We start from the raw sequence: 18,633 nt of genomic DNA, 5'->3' as shown, positions 1-18,633 counted from the left end.
GCCACCATAGACCAGTTTAGACTTTTTGACGGTCTGTAACTTAGTGCTATAAAGCTCTACACGATAACAAAAACTCCACCACCCTCGAAAATTTACCTTTTTATAGATATGCGAATGGACGTACACTGGAAAATTAGATGGGGAGGAGAGTCATAGTGGTAGTGGCGCTAAAGCTGACTGTGAGTACATTCATAAAATATGTTTTCGTCTGGCTTTTATGATTTCCCATTTGCATTTGCTTTGGATTAGCATAACAATTAACATTTCTAGGATCAGGTATAAGATTATTTGCATCTCCCTTCATAGCAAAAAACTTTGCCCTTTGTGAATGATTTGTGGTCTCAGGGATAAAATTCAAAAGAGCCCTGGACACACACCTTAAGTCTATCCCAGATGAACCCCAGATCCATGGATATACTGGGTGCAGGAGAGCTAATTCCAATTCAATAATTGACATGAAAAATATCTGCTGAGATTCTTTTTCTCTCGACAGATTGATCACACAGAGGCGTGGTTCACCAAGAACCTTACCTGAAGCAGGATGCTCGAACAACCACACACAAGAAGATAAAACTGACTTTATTGTTGGTCTGTCTGTCTGTTGGTGGTTTAAATAAAATGTTTGGTGTTTCAGCGGTGTTCGTGTCGATCAAATCAATCATTTTATTTTTGTTTCCAGGTTTCAAGGTCTTTGTATTGAGCTTGATTCAGCTAACTCTCATCTTTGTTGCATGGCATGAACCCCCCCCCCAGCCCGCAGGGGGGGGGCTACAACCAAAATCTTCCTGAAAAAGGCTGGGGGCCTGTGGGGGCTGGATTTTTTTTCAATTTCAGGGGGTACCTATGATCTCTGGGGGTATCTAACTTTTATGCAAAAAGGTCTGGGGGCTTGGGAACTATATTCTATCTTGCTTTTATCTAACTATCATTTTTCTTTGTAATTGTAAAAATATACATTTTCTTCATTTCTTGACATATACTCAAGTCACAGGGGGTACCAATCACAGGGGGTACCTACTAACGTCTGTTGTTTGGGGGTACCTAAAATTCAGGGGGTACCTATTTTCTTAGGGGGTAACTAAACCCCTGGTCCATGCCATGTGTTGTTTCGAGTACCGTATCTTGGTCTAATGTCGACCCCAGTTTGGCAGCAGAGTGTGGGAGGTTTGCTAGAGATCTTGAATGCACTACTCAGAAAAAGTCAAGTGCAGGTGCAAAATTCGAGGTTTTCAGGTGCAGGTGCAAAATTTGAGGTTTTCAGGTGCAGGTGCAGACAGTTTTTTAACCCCAAGTGTAGAGTTCTGCCATTTTCTCCTCAAGTGCAGCTAATTTCAGCAAGTTTTCAGGTGCACTCGCGACTCTTCTAGTGCGGAGCTTGGTATTTCCAAATTTATCGTTGAGTGCAGCCTTGCCATATGATGGTTTCATCCATGATTTTGAGTCCCCCCTTAAAACACAAATCACCCCTTATCAATTTATCCCCCCTTAAAGCTTTAAAGATGGTTTTGAGGTGCCCCTTAAATTTGCAAGACTCTTATATGTATACATGCCCTTAATTTTTGGGGTGTAGAGACAAGCGAGAAATTAGTCCTTAAACACATTGCGGGGAAAACCCTAGTTCTGGGTTCCGCTTTTTATTTTTTTGTTTCTTGGTTGGTGGTCAGGGATTTTTCTAAGCACTTTTTTACTACCGTATACCGGCAAAAATACTCAATCCAAGATTGAGTTATGAAACTCAATCCGAAATATAAAAAAAATTTTACAAGAAAAAAGTTTCAAAGCAGTTTTTTCAGAAACGCCAATTGTTTGTTTTTAATCAGTATAATGTAAAGACAACACAACTGGGTCAGAAACTGTTCGATTTGGACACACAAACGCTTTTCCATTCGTGACAAAGGGGTTAACCGTTCGCAACGAATGGAATGCTTTTGCATCCTTCGCGAACGCCCTACAAAAAAGTTTTATTGAAACCGTTCGCAACGAACGCTTATGCTTTTTAACCCGTTTGTGACGAACAGCTTAAAAAGAAAACCGTTCGTGAAGAACGCTTACGAAAACTTGAGATATGAAACCGTACGCGAAGAATGCTTTTCCGTTTGCCGCGAATGCTTTTAAAGAATCATTCAAAAAACTGTTCGTCACAAACGGTTTAACATACGCAACAAATGGATTTTAATGGGAAAAGATTTCTAAGAAAATTTATTTCGCATTTACTTGGATTTTTGGAGCAAGGAATGAATTCACTTATTGAGTTACTTCTTTCATTATTTTAAAGTTTTTTTCGAAAGGATAACTTTATAGAAGGGGTCAAAATTGAAATAAAAGTCATTACATATTTACAGCAAAATTGCTTTAAAAAACCATTCGGGGTCGATGAGGTATAAGGAAACTTTAGGAACTTTTCTTTTCAAATCAAATCTTCATTCTGTCTAGAAAGTCAAAACATTTGAAAAAAAAATCCGACTATTTAAAGTTAAAAGAAAAACTTTGAAGATACCCCTGTCCTATCAAGAATAATCTTTTAGAGAAAACCTGTATTAGAATAACCTAACAAAAAATGAAGTTTGGCCCCTGTCCCACTCATTGAAATTCTTTATTATTATTATTTTCGACAATGCAGGACTGCAATCGGACATTATAGCCGACTGAAATCAAATCCAGTCGATAAAACTTAAAATCCTCTCGGTCATTCATTCGTCAAAACACTCTTTAAAAGTTTCGAAAAAGGCGATTTGATAAAATCCAGTGCTGCAAATAAGGAAATATAAGTTGGCCGGTAATTTTTACGAGCGTAGCGAGTAAATTTTGAGCAGGGGGTCTGGGGGCGCTCTAAGCCCCCCAGCGGGGGTTCTAGGGGGCGGAGCCCCCTTAGAAAATTTTGGAGTCCGAAATGACCCTTACATTGGCTAAACACCTATTTTAATTTAAAATCTGTTCCTCTTTTATAGCGGTATTAAAGCATCTAGTTGGGTTGTAAAGCACTTTTTTATGCTGCTACTGCACACAAGTAGGGTAGTGTTTGTAACGAAGAAATTTAGATAGGTCAGCTATAGTATCATATAGTATACATATACTATAGTATAATAAAAATGTTCAGTTTGAAGAGAGGAAGATATGGAAAGATAAAATGAATGATGCACTCGTTAATATTCTATTTTCACCTGATAATTTTCTTTAAAAAAAAATTAATTTCATAAATTACAAGATTGTTACTTCCTCGTCATTTTCTACTTCCTGTTCTCCCTCGCTTTCACTACTTGTTTCGAATAAGGATGGCAACTGGAACTCCTTCCTTGGTGGTTTATTGGACTTACGTTTTCGGTATTTTTTTCGAGGCTTTTGATTCAATCGACGATCTTTGTCATTGTACCATTTACTCACTGCTTTTTCACAATACCGATCAATAAAGACTTTTAGTGTTGGCCCAGACACTTTAATCCGAAGCAGGGATGTTAAATTACTTTCTGTCAAAGAATTTCGCCAATCAGTTTTAACAATTCTCATTTGACTAAAAAATCTTTCAAGTGAGGCATTTGAAGATGGCGCGCAAAAACACAGCTCTGCAATCAAAAAAATATTGCTCCATCCACGGTCGTCTTTGTAAGGATTGAGGAACTGCCATACCTTGATGGGAGTGTGTATTTGGTGATTGAAATGTTTCATTGTGTACATGACTAAGCTGATGTACTCGTCAGTAACTTTTTCGAGTGAGATGTTGGGTGATGTCTTTTTAAGTATCTTTTCGAAGTGACCAAAGATATTCGATAAGCTCTCGATATTGTTCTTAAGCATGAAGTCGACTGATTCGATCGTAATAGTCATTTTTTCAGGCAAAATCCATTTGCGAGAATCTACAACGCGACAAACATCGTACAAAATAGCATCGCCAGCAATGGAAGTACCAGTTACATCGTCACCATCATTTTCGTCAGATAAAGCTGCAAACCTTTCTTTCAATGCTTCGAGTATTAGGTCGATATACTTTGTTGTATTATGTTTGATACTGTCGATCTCTCTTTTGTAATACTGAATAGTGATGTCTTGATATTTATAAACTGTTTTTCCTTTTTCATCTTGGTCTTCCTTTATGTTGGCAAAAACTTTTTGTAGGTTTGGTAGATTGAAAATAGTTTCAGGATTTTTCTCGAATCGCCTTTTCATAAGGAAATACGCCAGGAACATGTCATCTAACTCATCAACTAATTCAATGATTCCAAAATTTTCCTTTTGAGATTGAAGACTAAATTTCAATGCTGGATTTAACAGATCAATAAATAGACCACATCGGAGTAAAACATTTGCCTCAGTTAACAGTCTCCTCTTTCCTTCTAAAGTTGCTTTATCCGTCTGTTTTGAGGTGTCAGCAATTACATTTTCAAAGTGCTGCAAATAAAGTCCGAATTTGTCAACCAATCCAGACATGCTGCGTAGTACATGGGCAATCCAACGTGTTCCAGTTGCCTTTGCTGGCTTGACACAATTATCAGCAAACTCGTACATTTCTTTCAATACTTTATGTAGCTTACGTAATTCTCTTAACTTTTTCGATGATTTCTGATAAAGGTAGAAAAGATTTGTCAAGCTTTTTTTAACAGGAGCTAGAACATCATCAAGACTATCCTTTAATGCTAATTCAAGTCTATGTGACAGACACCATACAAAAACAAGCCACTCAAGACCATCCTCTCGAAATTTAGCTGCAAGTCCTGTTTTAATACCACTATTTACACTGGCACCATCGCTGGCTAAAAAAACGATTTTATCCTTTAGTTCTGGCATTCCCACGTCATCAAAAGCCTTTGTGAGAGCACTTTTGATTCCTGCTGCGTCCTGACTGGGAACATCTTTCAAAGCAATGAATGAAAGAGTAGGCTCAAATTCAGTGAGGTCAACAAACATCAGGTACACACATTCCTTTTCAATGACAGCAGAATCAGTACTTCCATCGCAAAATACAGAAATGAAGTTTGAATTTTTCAGTTTTTTCTTGACATCTTCCTCGAATATTGTCTCACTAATGACATTTACGAATTCTGTGCATTGTGTACGGTTTTTATAGGCAGTAACGTTGAATTTAATACCATTTAACTCAGCCCATTCTACCCAATCTGTAAAATCAACGTAAGGTCTGCCTTTGTATGCATTCAAATATGCGATTTGGAATAGTTTTAAAAGTCCTTCTTTTTCAGTGTTGGACATCTTTTTTAACCCTTTGACAATTGGTGCACCCACTGGAGTGTTCTAAAAAGAAAAAAGGCCATTCATGACTACCTCGTGAAAAAGAAACACTTAGTTGGTGACAAGTTCACCAGGGCAAATCTTAAAACTCACTTAACTGGATACTGGGGGTAATGGTTGATTTCTTACCAGGGCTATAATGGCTGTTAAAATCCAAAATAATGATAGGTCGAATTTCAGTATAGTAGAACTTTACGGTAACTCTAATATGTAATTGATACAAAACTATTTTTACCTGAGTTACAGTTTTTCTGTAAACTGCTCCTGATGCTTTGCATCTTTCCTCTTCTTCAAGTTCTTTACTCTTGTCATGCTGTGTTGTCTTTTCATGTTCAGCTACAGCAGATTTTCTGTAATTCTTAGATCCTTTCACAAATGCTTCCGAATAATTTTTGCTCGATTCTATTGTCTTTTCCCATTTGACACAGAGTTTACATGTCATTCCCTGAGAATGGTTTACATTTAACCATGAAAAATCGTTTTTCCATTTTTGAAGAGTTTTTATTTTTGGAAAATTTTGAGATGCCATGTTCCTTTCTATTTTGGCTCTTTCTTTCGCAAGAGGTTTGTTTGAGTTCATAGGAGTAAAAAAATTCTCATTAACAACGCTCCACCGTATATAAAAAAATATATATAAAAGAATTTAAACAGCATGTAGGAGGGAGAAAGAGAGGGAAAACAAATAAAAAGAAAATCTCTTCGAGAGGCGTCAAAGACTAACAACAGATTCATACAAAAGTGATGTGCAAAAAAGTGTGTTTATTGACGTCATAAATATCAGACGCAATCAAGTATTAAGAACTTTTTATAAGAAAGAACTTTTTTGTTATGAAAATAGCCAAGGTTGTAAATACGAAGGAACCAACTTTTTAGAGCAGTTCTTATAATTATAGTTTGGTAAGTATGAGGAACTAAAGAAATGTAATTAAAATGATTAAAAATTACGAAAGAAGCCTATAAATTTTAACCGGACAAAGTGAAAAAGTAGGCTTCAGAATGACCGGTAGAAACTACGAAATGACCGGTAATTACCGGTCACCGGCCGTTATTTGCAGCACTGAAATCGATTTTAGAAACACTCTTAAAAGTTTCGAAAAAAGCGAAAAATGAAAGCGAAGAAGCAAAGAAAGCGATTTGATAAAAGTGATCTTAGAAACAATCTTAAAAGTTTTGAAATAAGCGCTTTGATAAAAGTGATCTTACATAGAAACACTCTTAAAAGTTTTGAAAAAAGCGATTGGATAAAAGTGATCTTTGAAACACTCTTAAAAGTTACGAAGAAAGCGATTTGATAAAAGTGATCTTAGAAATACTCTTAAAAGTTTCAAAGAACGCGATTTGATAAAAGTGAACTTTGAAACACGCATAATTCGATAAAGAATAGAGTAAGAGACAGGGGTGTATGTGAGATTTGTTCTTGATGAAATGAATTTGTTAATTCTCATTTTTACTTGTATATTCTTTTGTAGATTTTTTCATTAAAAAAATAGATTTGTTGTTATTCCTTCTTTCGCTTTTGCCACAACTCTTTCTATTTACCTAATCAGCCCTTTTTACGCCGGTCCTTATTAGCGTTATTTTTGGGCTCGTGTGTGGCGTGATTAAGGGCCGGCATTAAAAGGACCGGCGTAAAATGGCCCAAAATCTTTCTATTTTTACTTAAACGGCGTTAATGTATTCACGTTTTGTTCTTGTTTAAAGCAATCCAGGGCCAAATTTGGAGTAAAAAATTTTCTTAAGGGGGCTCCTCCCCCTAGAACCCCCGCTCTAAATAGCGCTCGCTTCGCTCGTGATTTGTCACGCATCTGAAACTCAATCTAATTATACAAAAACGGTAGTAGCTCAAAGTGCTTGAAAAAATCCCTCGTGGTGCATCAGTATCAGCTCCATCTTTTGAGGAAGCTCTTCTACTGATATTTCTTTCTTTTGTGAAAAAGTTTTTTATCATTATATACTTTTTATCATTATATACTTTTCTAAACCAGCAAATTTAAAATATTAGTAGAGTTTGATAAACTGCTGGAAACTATTCCATATACAGTGGAACCTCTAATTAGCGGACACCATCGGGGAAAGGGGTTAGTGTCCGCTAATTAGAAGTGTCCGCCTTTTAGAAACTTTTGATCTCGGAGCTCCAATTTTGAAATTAGGCCATCCCAGGGTGTCGAAAATACAAGATTGGGGTCTAAAGTACTTATCTGCAGACACTAGGCCATAGAAGAGCTCAAATGACTGGCAAGAGGTTAAATTGAGGTGGTGGGTGCGGACCACTTGAAGTACCAGTGATTTATGATTTCTTTGGCCCCCCTAAATTCGTTGAATGGGTCAAGGGAAAACTGGAAATTTGTATAAATAATTTGAATTTAATTTGAAAATAATTTGAATAATAAGACTAATATATAAGTGCTTGAAATAAAAAAATATAATTTTTTTCTTTTCAATTTTGGACGTCTGTGACCCGTTTGATATTCAATGTCCGCTAATTGGAGAGCTAAAAGAGGGGTTTTGGCCATTTCGCACGAAAAAATTTGTCCGCTAATCAGAGGGTCCGCTAATTGAGTGTCCACCTTTTAGAAACTTTTTTATGAGGATTTGACTAGGAAACGGCCGGGGAAAATGAAATTGTCCGCTAATCAGAGGTGTCCGCCTTTTAGAGTTTAGGGTTTTACTGTAGAAGCAGAACAGAAAATTTGAATGTCTTTAAAAAATGTAAACATTCGAATCACGGGACATTCCATTACTGAAATGTGATTGGAGCCTTAGATGTAGTGTAGGATGATGACACACCAAGGAAACAAAAATATTTTCGAATGCAACATTCGAATCGAAATAGAAAATTCCATAGCTGAAATGTGATTGGAGCCTTAGATGCTTTGCAAGATCGGGACACAGCAGGAAAAAATTTATTTTAGAATGAGGTAAAAATGAAAAAAGTGACAAAGAAATATCAGCTGTTGGAACAGAAAGGAACAAGATTACTCCCCCCTCAAGTAGCAAGGGCTTCCATTTGACCCTTGAGACCAAGTCCCCCCTTATTTCTCAGTTTTTAACATTTTTGCCCTTTGTGTTTTTCTCTAAATTTTAAATCACCCCTTATTTTAAGGGGGGCTGAAACCATGATGTGCTGACTCCTTCAAACGGGTGAAAGCAGATTTTTTGTTATTCGATTTGTACGGGTGAAAATTGTTTATAGGGTTAGGAGTTTGAGAGCGAGTCAAAATAGGGTTGGGAGTAGCATTTGGAAGGTAAATATAATAGGCTCTAGGCCCCGGTAAGGGACCCCTAGGGTTGGGGCTAACCCTGGTATGTCAATATAAATATAGGTCTGTAAAATACCGTAACTTGGTCTAATGTCAACACCCCTCTAAATCTGACACCCTATTTTCAGCTGAAATTTATAGAAAGGTTGAAACTGTTGTTCTTTGCTTAGTGGTCAGAGAGGAATATATAATCCTTTGTGATTCAAGCTCTCATATTATTCCTTTCTCTAAAAAAAGGGTGTCGGAATTAGACGAAGGGATGTTGATATTAGACCAACTTACGGTACACACTAAAACTAAAGTATATTTTGTATTTGAAATGTGTGCTGTGGCTTTGTAGTCTAGTAAGCCACGAATCATGGATTGAAATAAATATATGAAGGGTGGGATTTTACAGCCGCTCGTCATGCAAGGCACTGAGAGGCCACTGGTGCCAAAAAGAAGGGTCGTTTGAAATGCGGCAACCTCATTGGTGGAAATTTGATAACAGCTGCAAAGGAGTGCTGGGAAGCAATCAGTAGAAGAGACCACTTTTGTTTTTGTTGCAGATTTCTATATAAACTTCTTTCAGGGATTACTTGTCAATGTACATGTACACATTGTGTTGTGTCAACTTGTCAGCATTGTATTCTCAACTTCAATTGAGCTACAATCTGACAATGTCTGTGTCTGTGTCTCTGTCTCTGTGTCTCTGTCTTTGTGTCTCTGTCTGTCTGTCTGTCTGTCTGTCTGTCTGTCTGTCTGTCTGTCTGTCTGTCTGTCTGTCTGTCTGTCTGTCTGTCTGTCTGTCTGTCTGTCTGTCTGTCTGTCTGTCTGTCTGTCTGTCTGTCTGTCTGTCTGTCTGTCTGTCTGTCTGTCTGTCTGTCTGTCTGTCTGTCTGTCTGTCTGTCTGTCTGTCTGTCTGTCTGTCTGTCTGTCTGTCTCTGTCTGTCTGTCTCTGTCTGTCTGTCTGTCTGTCTGTCTGTCACAATAACTTTAGGGCAGCCTGGAGACTTAAAAAATGGTCGGATTTGGCTGAAATTTGGCACACTTGTTCCTTGGGTGAGTATCTGGGTTTTTTTTTTCATTTTTTGAAAATTTTGATTTTTGGGGCCTGGGGACGAGCTTTTCGCCAAAATGAGGCTAAAACTTTGGGGCAGCCTGGAGACTTCAAAAATGGTCGGATTTGGCTGAAATTTTGCACACTTGTTCCTTGGGTGTATATCTGGGGGTCTACAATTGGGCCTATGAATAAGTTGAAGCCACTGAAGTTGAGCCTGTGCGTTGCGCATGTTTGACTATTGTTGTAAAGGAAATGATAAAAGAGGTAAGACTAGCCTAGTTTCTAATCCTGATATAGGAGTTCAAGTTTAGACTGACTTAGAAACATCTTAAAGGTTCAGAAACTCCAGAAAACTCCAGATCAAAGATAGAAAAATACAAGATCTACTCTCACCCGTACAAAGAAGCCATCAACCCTTGCCATATACTCTGCAAACTGGATGTCAACATATCTCTTCTAATTTTGACATCTTGCCTTTGTGCCTTTTCCAGAGATAGGAATATTAGGAATGTCAGAATTGCTGATGGACAAAAGACTTTTTCCTCTCTCATCACTAAAAGCAAAGAAAAATAGTTTCCATCAGCAAGACCAACCTTCATAAAATTCTCTGAAGAAGGGTGTCGAAATTAGAAGAGGGATGTGGCAGACATTAGACCAGCAACTTAAGGTAGATAACTAGACATTAGACCAACACAGACATGACATGACTAGACATTAGACCAAAATTAAGGTAGATGACTAGACTAATAGACTGTAGACTTCTTGCTAGTCAGGATGTCATGTGAATAATTAAAAACTCTGGCATCAAAAGAATAGACCTTTTCGCCTTTCCATCCGCCATATTGAATTGTATGCAAAAATTATGGTGGCCGAATTCCCGTGGTGAAATTCCCTTAGAAAGTATGAAAAACATATGCAAAAAGAAAGTATTAATATAAAATTTAAATGCATAATTGGCATTATATTAAAGTGTAATCTTTTAGAAGAAAGATTAAATTTGCTTCTCTTGAAAACTAAAAATAATTATATTCGCTCATCTCTTAGAACAACCACTTTAAAAAACCATAACATAGACGTAAACTCAAGCTGAAAAATCACCAGCGAAGGTAAAAAACAATCCTTATTCGGCTGACGGCAAATTATTCTCCTGGGATTAGAGCCGCCAAATGATCAAATCAAAACATTGATAATGTGTGACGTCATAATTACTGCTTTCAGTTTGCGTGTTTTGAAAGTTTTATGTGTGTACTCCGTCTTCGTGGAATTTTTTAATGGCATGAAAACAGAATATGCAATGTCTTTAAAAGAACAAATTCCTAAAAGGCTTTTGTTGTTCTGTAAATATTTCTTTTTGGATTAAGAAATTCCATCTTTTATTGTTCTAATGATTTGTTGTCTTTTTAATCTTTGTATAAACTTGCATATGTTTTGCATATTTTCCAACTAAATCCAACCACGGCCTTTTCGTTCCTGTATTTTTGCATACAATTCAAGATGGCGGATGGAAAGGCGAAAAGGTCTATTAATAATAATTATGCATTAACATTAATGGGTCATTGTTTTAAGCATACCTGTTAACTCTCCCGCACATTGGGCGAGAGACACGCATTGAGCAGGAGACTCCCGCGTGCTAACAATTTCTAATGCATGAAAAAGATTCACCTAAATCTCCCGCATTTCCAGAATTTTCTCCCGCATCTCCCGCATTTCCAAAAATTTTCTGATTTTATTAATTTTAATATTCAGGTTATGCAAAAACCTTTTCCAATTTTGAAAAACTGTATTATCAGGAGCTTTCCCACATTTTGGTGAGGCAAAGTTGACAGCTATGTTTAAAATGATGGAGTTTTTAATTAAACAGCATGGCATCCTGACTAGCAAAAGGTCTATGTTATTTTACTGAAATATTGATTTAGCCAGGCCCAATTGATTGTGTTCTACAGCTATAAATATTTGAGAAAAATGTTTCATTTTGAGTCGGAAAAATCAAATCTTCAATTAAAATTTTAACTCCACTTGTGTGTGATCCACTCTCTGTGATTCTTCAATTTACTGCTTTGATTCTTATAAAAAATATCATCCATTTCACTTGCATCTAGAATAAAATAGGGCGTTAGCGTGCACGTGTGAAAAGTTTTCCTGAGTGTATTTAGCACCTAAAAGCAGAGAGCCATGGTTGGAAGCGATCTTGCAATCACAGCACATGCCCCATAGATCTGGGTTTGGCCTATTTCTTTAGTACAGGGCCAGTTTGGTTTTAGTGGTGATTTCAGCTATTTCTCAAGGAATGAAGGATAGACCTTTTGCTAGGTTGTGATACCATTTTAAGTCCAGTGAAAACGTTAAATGTAATGACTCTACACAATAGCCTGATAGTAGATCAACTTCTTAGCACTTAATCTTAGCGCCAAAAATTTTCAAAACATTTGTTCTTTTTTCAAAAAAATGAATTTTCTTGCTATTTTCCTAGCACTTCAAAAAAATCTAGGAAGGAGTATGAATTATTTGTTGCTAAAATCCAGGAGCATTAAAGTAAAAAAAAATTGCATTTAATTTTCCAGCAGACCTCCAATGATGTCTCCTGTCAAAATATCCAGGACCTAATTTATAATCTACCGGAGAGTAGATGCTGTTTTTCCAGGTGCATCTTGCTTGGCTCAATAAATTTCCCCAAACAATCAAAGGCATGAAGATGACAAAAATTTGGATAGTGCTGTGGTACAAACATTTTGAAAAAAGACAATACCAAGCTGCTGTTTTATCCACAAAAAGACTTATTGCACAGTCTTTTTTAGCTGGTCAGCTTGGTTGGTGTCTTGAATTATTTGGAAATTTAAACTTTCAGCTGAAACGTTTTCAATTGAATGTTTAGGGAACTTTTGGATTGTTTTAGTTAAAAGTATATATGGTAAATTGTGATAGCTCCATGTTTCAATGGATGTGACTGAAACGTTGGTTATTGTTGTTGTTGTTTTTGACTCATCAAACCCAGAGAGTTTCAGTAAACTCAACCTTGTCCTCAAAAACAGGTGTGTGCCACAAGGATCTGTGCTGGAACCGCTAAATATTGTTCCTAATCATGATTCAAGATATTGATAACAACATCTTTCATTCTATTTTGGCATCATTTGCAGACAACACCCGATTGATGAAAGAAATATCCAAACTGGAGGATGTTTGTCATCTACAAAATGATCTAGACACTATAAAAAAATGGGCAGACTTGTTCAACATGTAGCTGAATGGTCTTAAATTTGAGAACCTTGTCTACATAATATACAACGTCCTGAAAAAAAGTTTGTGTTTCCAACACAACAATATTAAATTAAAGACAAAGTTAAAGAAAGCGAGACCCTACACACAAAGTTGACATTGCGAAACATATCCAAGATCAAATTTAAAAAAACTCAAAAACACAAGTGCATGGATTATACCGCACAATCAAATCAAGGAAAATTGAAACTATGCTATTTTTATGGATAGCGATAGTTATCCCTCATTTAGACTAACTGTTCACAACTACTTTAAGATGTTTTTGTGAGCATAGTGAACTCTTTTCTTCTCAATATACAAAGGTCATTTTAATAGTCTAGTCCAAATATAATAAGCACAATAATTTTTTCTGTTTTAGAATTTAGATTAAAGTCAAAATCGCTTTATTATTTTTTGAGAAAGTATCTGAGTATTCTTCAAAAAAGGTAACTTCATGGTACTGGTAACTTCAATCTTATTGACTCACTTTATTTAAATGCTAAATACAGCTTCTCATTCATTATTTTAATAAATTGAGAGATAAGTCCTACTTTCATTAATTTTTTTTTAATTTTTAAGATCCTGTGCTGTGAAACACCTTAAACTTTTTGACACTCTGTCAGTTAACTCAATTAGTGAGTGAAAATTTTGACACTTTTGATATGTTGTTAGAAATTGAAAAATGTTAAAACTTCTCTTTTTCTCACTTTCCCTGCTTTCCCAAGATTGTTTGTTATTTAAGACATTGAAGGTCATGTTAAGGTTTTTCATAAAGAGATTCTGGTTTGGTTTTGGAAAATTGATTTATCGGTTAGGGATAATCTCTTGTTTGTGTGGTCTGTAGTTAGAAGAGAAAGTTCTTGTCAGTTTTTGTCTGCTGGAAGGTTTTTCATAATTTTTTTCGTCAATTTTGCCAATTTAACGTAGTGTTGAATTCTTTAATGATCCATGTTTTAAGAAGCTATTGATTAGAATTACTTGTGGATTCTTTACGGATTGAAGATAGAATTTTCTCCCTTTTATTTCAATTCTCTCTCCCTAGAGAATTCACCTGTCTCTTATTTTTCTTTGCCTTAATCATTGTTTTAGCTACAGCTAAAATAAGAGAAAAATGGTAAAGAAATAGAACAAAATGTATAGTAAGGAAATTTATGGGGAGAAGAAAAATGTTGTAGACAAGATAAAAAAAAGCTAGTTCCTCGCCATCTTATTGGCTCTATACTATTTTAAATAAGTTTTATTCTTTGAATATTTTTAATTTTTTCAATACTTTTTTGAAAAAAAGGAGGAGGGTTTCTTCTCTATCTTCCCCATCTTAATCATCAGCCAAAATTGTTTTTTTTGCATGAAAATATTAATGGGTGTTGTTTTTATGTTGAGATTTTTTATGGAAATATTTTGTGTGTGTATGCATAATTTTGACCTATTCATTCTCCAGTGGCATTTTTGGCTATATATTTAGTTTGAAACATAAAATACACTGGATTGTGCAGGTTTGTGTTATTTTAGTTGCATTATGTTAATCTGATCTTTTTGTATTCATCTTGAAGGTTTATATTTGACTAGATTCAAAGTTTAAAGATGTCCAATAAATACAACCCAGTCATGCCATATCTAGAAAAGCAGGGCAACATTCGTTGATGGCCAAAAAGGGCACCTTTTCTAGTGTTCTCCGTTAAAAAGGATGTTTTTACCAAGATTTTAGTGATTTCAGAAAGGGCAGGGTCCGGTAGCCAGATACTAAAAGGGCATGAAAAATGGCCTGCCAGTATTAGAATTTTGTCACAGTGGTTTTGGTCTTGATTTAAACCAGAAAACTATAAAATTAATTCTAAAATTTAGAATCACTAGTGCCTTCAAAAAACCCATAAAATGTATTTTGCTGCTCACTTTCTATCAAATGGGATATTGTAAATTACTGTTAACGAATGGAATTTAGCATCCCTCTATTTAAACATTATACACAGATAACTTTCTAGTTTTCTTTTGTTTTAATGTTTAGGCTTATTGATTTTTACCTTTGAGCTTTGACTTAAGTGATTAACACCTTCTTAGACAAGTTTTCATTAACAAACTCTTTCCAAAGAATTTCAGAAGTAACTGTTGACTTTTAACATATGTTTTCTACAATTTTTGTAATTTGATTTTCAGTTGCTTGAATTTGGTTCATTTTCAACAGGTTTTTAGTTTTATCAAAATGCTCTAAAATGGGTTAGAATAATTTAATGATTTTTGGTGTTGAGTTGTTGAATTTTTTTAGACTCTAAAATCTTTTTCGTGTTTTCATTTTATATGAGGAGAATCATTATGTCATTTCGGTTTCCTAGCTCTTAAATATATTTGGAAAATTAATTCCCACATTTTATCAGCTTATACATGAAGAAAAGTGCAATGCTCGAAATTTGCTTTGAAGAATGTAAAACGTTTTGGAAAGAGCTCTGAACTATACTGTTTTAGTATTTTTTCAGATGAGGAGGTGTGTAGTAAGTAGTATTATATATTTCGTAGCTTTTGTAGTTAAGGTATTTTGCATTGACATTTGAGAGAAGTTGTTATTGATTTAAAAGATAAGTTTGTTTACTTAGCTGACATCATTCCAGCAAATATCTGTACAAACAAAGGGTGTATTTCAGTTTGTGATTAGTTTGTATCTTTGTAATATCTAGCTTGTACCTTTAAAATTGAGACAAAGAATAAGTTTACAACAGTATATACAAATACAAATTGAATACAAATACACTAAAAGTATTAAAAAGTGTCACTTTTCAATTTGTATTGCTGTCATTGATGAGTTGGAAGAACAAATCGATCACTTCCCAAAATCAAAGGGGTTTTTTTGAGGCTTTTGAAGACCTTATAACTTTTGACAGTTATAACTGACTGGTAAAAGCAACAAGTATAACAAATTTTTTCACTTTCTTTTTCACGATCATCAATAATATTGAGTTGTGAATGAATATGACAGCCTTTATACAAGGAAAGATTAGATTTGGGTATGGAGGAAGTCACAATCAAGCATCATACTATTTCCTCATATTCTTTTTATTTGCAGTGAATATTCGATTTGATATAAATATTTTGATAGATAGAGATGTTAAAGGAAATGTCTCTCTATTGGAACTCTGGTGTTTTTAGCATCCAAATTTGCAGGGTGAGAGAAAGTAGAAGAGTGAGTCTATGCAAGTGGTTAAATGTTTGTGGTCATGTAAACAGCTCAACATATTTTGTAACGTTTTATAAAACATGTTGAAAAATATAAATATAAATTTATTCCTAAATCTCTGTAAATTTTTGATGGTTTTATTTTTATTTTCTCCATCATTAATTATTGAGCTTACTCTCCTTTTTCATTTTTATACCAATTGTATTTTCTTTTAATTTATTTGTATTATTCTCTCCTTTTCAATTTTAGGCCCTCTCCATTTTCCATTATTTTTATTATCTTTCTTCCTTATTTTTCTTGTTTTTTGATTTGATTTGAAATCTGGATCTGACATATGTTGTTGATGATGGAATTATCAGATTTGTCAAAGTCTATATATTTCTACTTTTTATTTGTTGAAATTGCAAGGAGACTTGTCTGATTCATTATAATCACGATAACAAACGTTCCTTGCTAGATCATTTTGCAGACCATAATATCATGTTTCATGATATTGCTACACATTTCTTTATAAGAACATCCGAAATTTTTGCATTTTCAGCCTAAAAATGTTCTTAAAAAATGTTCTTATTTTTCTCTATTTTGAGACCATTTTTACCCATTTTCCTAAAAAATCAGGAGTTTTCGAATCCCCAAAGCCTTAAAATGTTCTTAACTTGTTCTTAGCATTTTTACCATCAAAGCCTTATGTTCTTATATAGTTTGTTCTTAAAAAAAGCTTTTAACCTTGCTGATGTCTTAATTTTAGATCTGACATATTAAGGTAATCATTGCTTAAGAAACTATTTCATGGGAATTGTCCTATAATAAAGTCTTGGTTACTATTATTGACATTACTAGAAAAAAAATTTTCTATGAGTATGAATGAAGGTTTAAGACTGTCTCTTTTGAGACGACATGCTCATTTATAATTTGTTATGTATTTCCATTGACACCATTTTTACTTGAAATTAATTAACTGAACGACCTTCCAATACAACTTAAGTCAGAGTAGCGTCTCAAAATCAATAGGTATCAAGCTGACAAAGGTCTTTAAATTTGTAAATAACTCTCCTCTTGATAATAAAGTAGATTTTCTTTCATTTTGATGTCGATGCTCCAATGTTTTCTGTTGCACAAAGGAAGGAAGTCCCTTGCCTTATCTTCCGTTTTATATCAATATGTTTATTTATTTACTGCATTCTCCAATTTTATGATACAATGCAGTACAGCACTTGTTGTTTAATTAATTTTATGTGATACAAGAGGAGATATTTTTAAAATTTCTCTGTGGTTTGTGAAGGTGGCTTTAAATTGATTTTTGGTTTGATTTTTTGATTCACTAATAAGCAAATTATTTACGTTGTTTGATTCTTGTGGATTTGCTTGTAGTGGCAAATACAATTATTAGTTCTTCGTTTTTAATATGAGGTTTAATTTTCTATAAAATGAATTTATCAAAGTGAATTTTTAATGATGAGGGTTTACAAGGCAGCTAGAAAAATCGAGAAGATTTAATCTTAGACTTAATGCAGCCTAGAAAAAAAAGTAATACTATATACTTTTACTTTCATTATTAGAAAAGTAATTTATGTTATAAAGTAACCCACCATGCTAATGAGATAATCGGATCATTAATTGGTCATTATTGTTACCACAAATCTCACGAGACAGAGACTTCTATCTGTTGATCATGAAAATAGAAATACTCATCTTGTTATTATGGTTTGATTTGTATTGAGTTTTGAGCCGTTTGGAAAAAATTGCATAGTTTATCAGTATTCAGTGTTCACAAATCCTTATAGAGGAGTTCTAACAAGTCTAATAAAAATAAGCATTTTGTTGTTAAAGTCAGCAATCTTCAAACCAACCTTCTTTTGCAAGGTTTTGAAATATGTTTTGTAATAGGTTGTCTTCTACTACTATGCACCTTGCAAAAGAAGGTTGGTTATAAAGATTGATCTTTGACTGTCGAAGGTCAATCTCATAGCTTTGGGGGGTATATAAAGATTTTCAAGCTCAGAAATAAATTTTCATAACAGAGCTTATTTTATTAGGCTTGCTAGAACTTTTGATCTTGTGTTTGTTGTCTAATGTAAATTTCATTGGCTATCTGGAACGGTTTAAGATAAAAAAAACTCTTTTGTATCCTTAATTTGTTTTTGTTTGCATTTAAAAGTATTTATGCATCATTGTATGTATGTAATTTGTAAAAATCTTTGAATAAAAAGGTCCAGTACTGCAAGTTCTCTCGTCTCAGTTCGCTGTCTGTAATGAAATAAAATTTCATACCTCTTCTATCATACTTATAAATAACCTCTCGTTTTCTATTATAATAGTAAGTGAACTAAAACACAACACGAAAAACAAATGAAAAACTATCTGTGAAGAAACACACACACACTAAACAATAACAAGATGTCTACCGTAGATGTGATCAACGGAGATGGTTATCAACCACAATTGGAACGTGGCAGTGACATGTGGATGGAAGCAGATCAATCGTCTGCTAGAATGTTCGAAAAATCCAAAATCTCTGCTCTCAGAGGTAAATGCTTTGTGATTTAACAACGAGTGGCCCTCGAACTCCTTGATGCTTTAAAAGAGTTACTTTTAAACAAACTCCTCGATGCCTTGTGCATTGTACAAAGTTCTTCCGTTCAAAGTTCTATGGATTTCCGTGTTAGCGAGAAGCTTTT

The 18,633-nt window shown here is 34.6% G+C and overlaps 2 protein-coding genes across 2 annotated transcripts in view; one reads left to right on the top strand and one right to left on the bottom strand.

Moving 5' to 3' along the window:
• Window positions 1-3,198: 3,198 nt before the first annotated feature.
• On the bottom strand, window positions 3,199-6,297 carry LOC136805012 (zinc finger protein 862-like). Its single transcript, XM_067061541.1, has 2 exons — window positions 5,474-6,297; window positions 3,199-5,241 (listed from the first exon to the last, which is right to left on the bottom strand). Exons 1-2 carry the CDS (start codon window positions 5,816-5,818, stop codon window positions 3,199-3,201), a joined length of 2,388 nt encoding a protein of 795 aa, XP_066917642.1. The 5' UTR covers window positions 5,819-6,297.
• An 11,974-nt stretch (window positions 6,298-18,271) lies between these two features.
• LOC136805048 (spectrin beta chain, non-erythrocytic 1-like) overlaps window positions 18,272-18,633 on the top strand; it is a 45,786-nt gene continuing 45,424 nt past the window's right edge. Inside the window, exon 1 of the mRNA XM_067061588.1 lies at window positions 18,272-18,482. Coding sequence (XP_066917689.1) covers window positions 18,353-18,482 — 130 coding nt within the window. The 5' untranslated portion in view covers window positions 18,272-18,352. The remainder of the gene's footprint in view (window positions 18,483-18,633) is intronic.

The sequence above is a fragment of the Clytia hemisphaerica genome, unplaced genomic scaffold (assembly GCF_902728285.1).
Source record: "Clytia hemisphaerica strain Z4C2 unplaced genomic scaffold, Clytia hemisphaerica genome assembly, whole genome shotgun sequence".
Taxonomy (NCBI): Eukaryota; Metazoa; Cnidaria; class Hydrozoa; order Leptothecata; family Clytiidae; genus Clytia; species Clytia hemisphaerica.
Note: the sequence above shows the minus strand (reverse complement) of the source record. Positions and strands in the feature narration are given on the sequence as shown.

Coding starts and splice junctions, on each gene's coding strand:
- LOC136805012 (XM_067061541.1), bottom strand. CDS start 5,818: ATGAACTCAAACAAACCTCTTGCGAAAGAAAGAGCCAAAATAGAAAGG. Junction 5,242..5,473: donor ACAGAAAAACTGTAACTCAG/GTAAAAATAGTT, acceptor TTTTCTTTTTAG/AACACTCCAGTGGGTGCACC.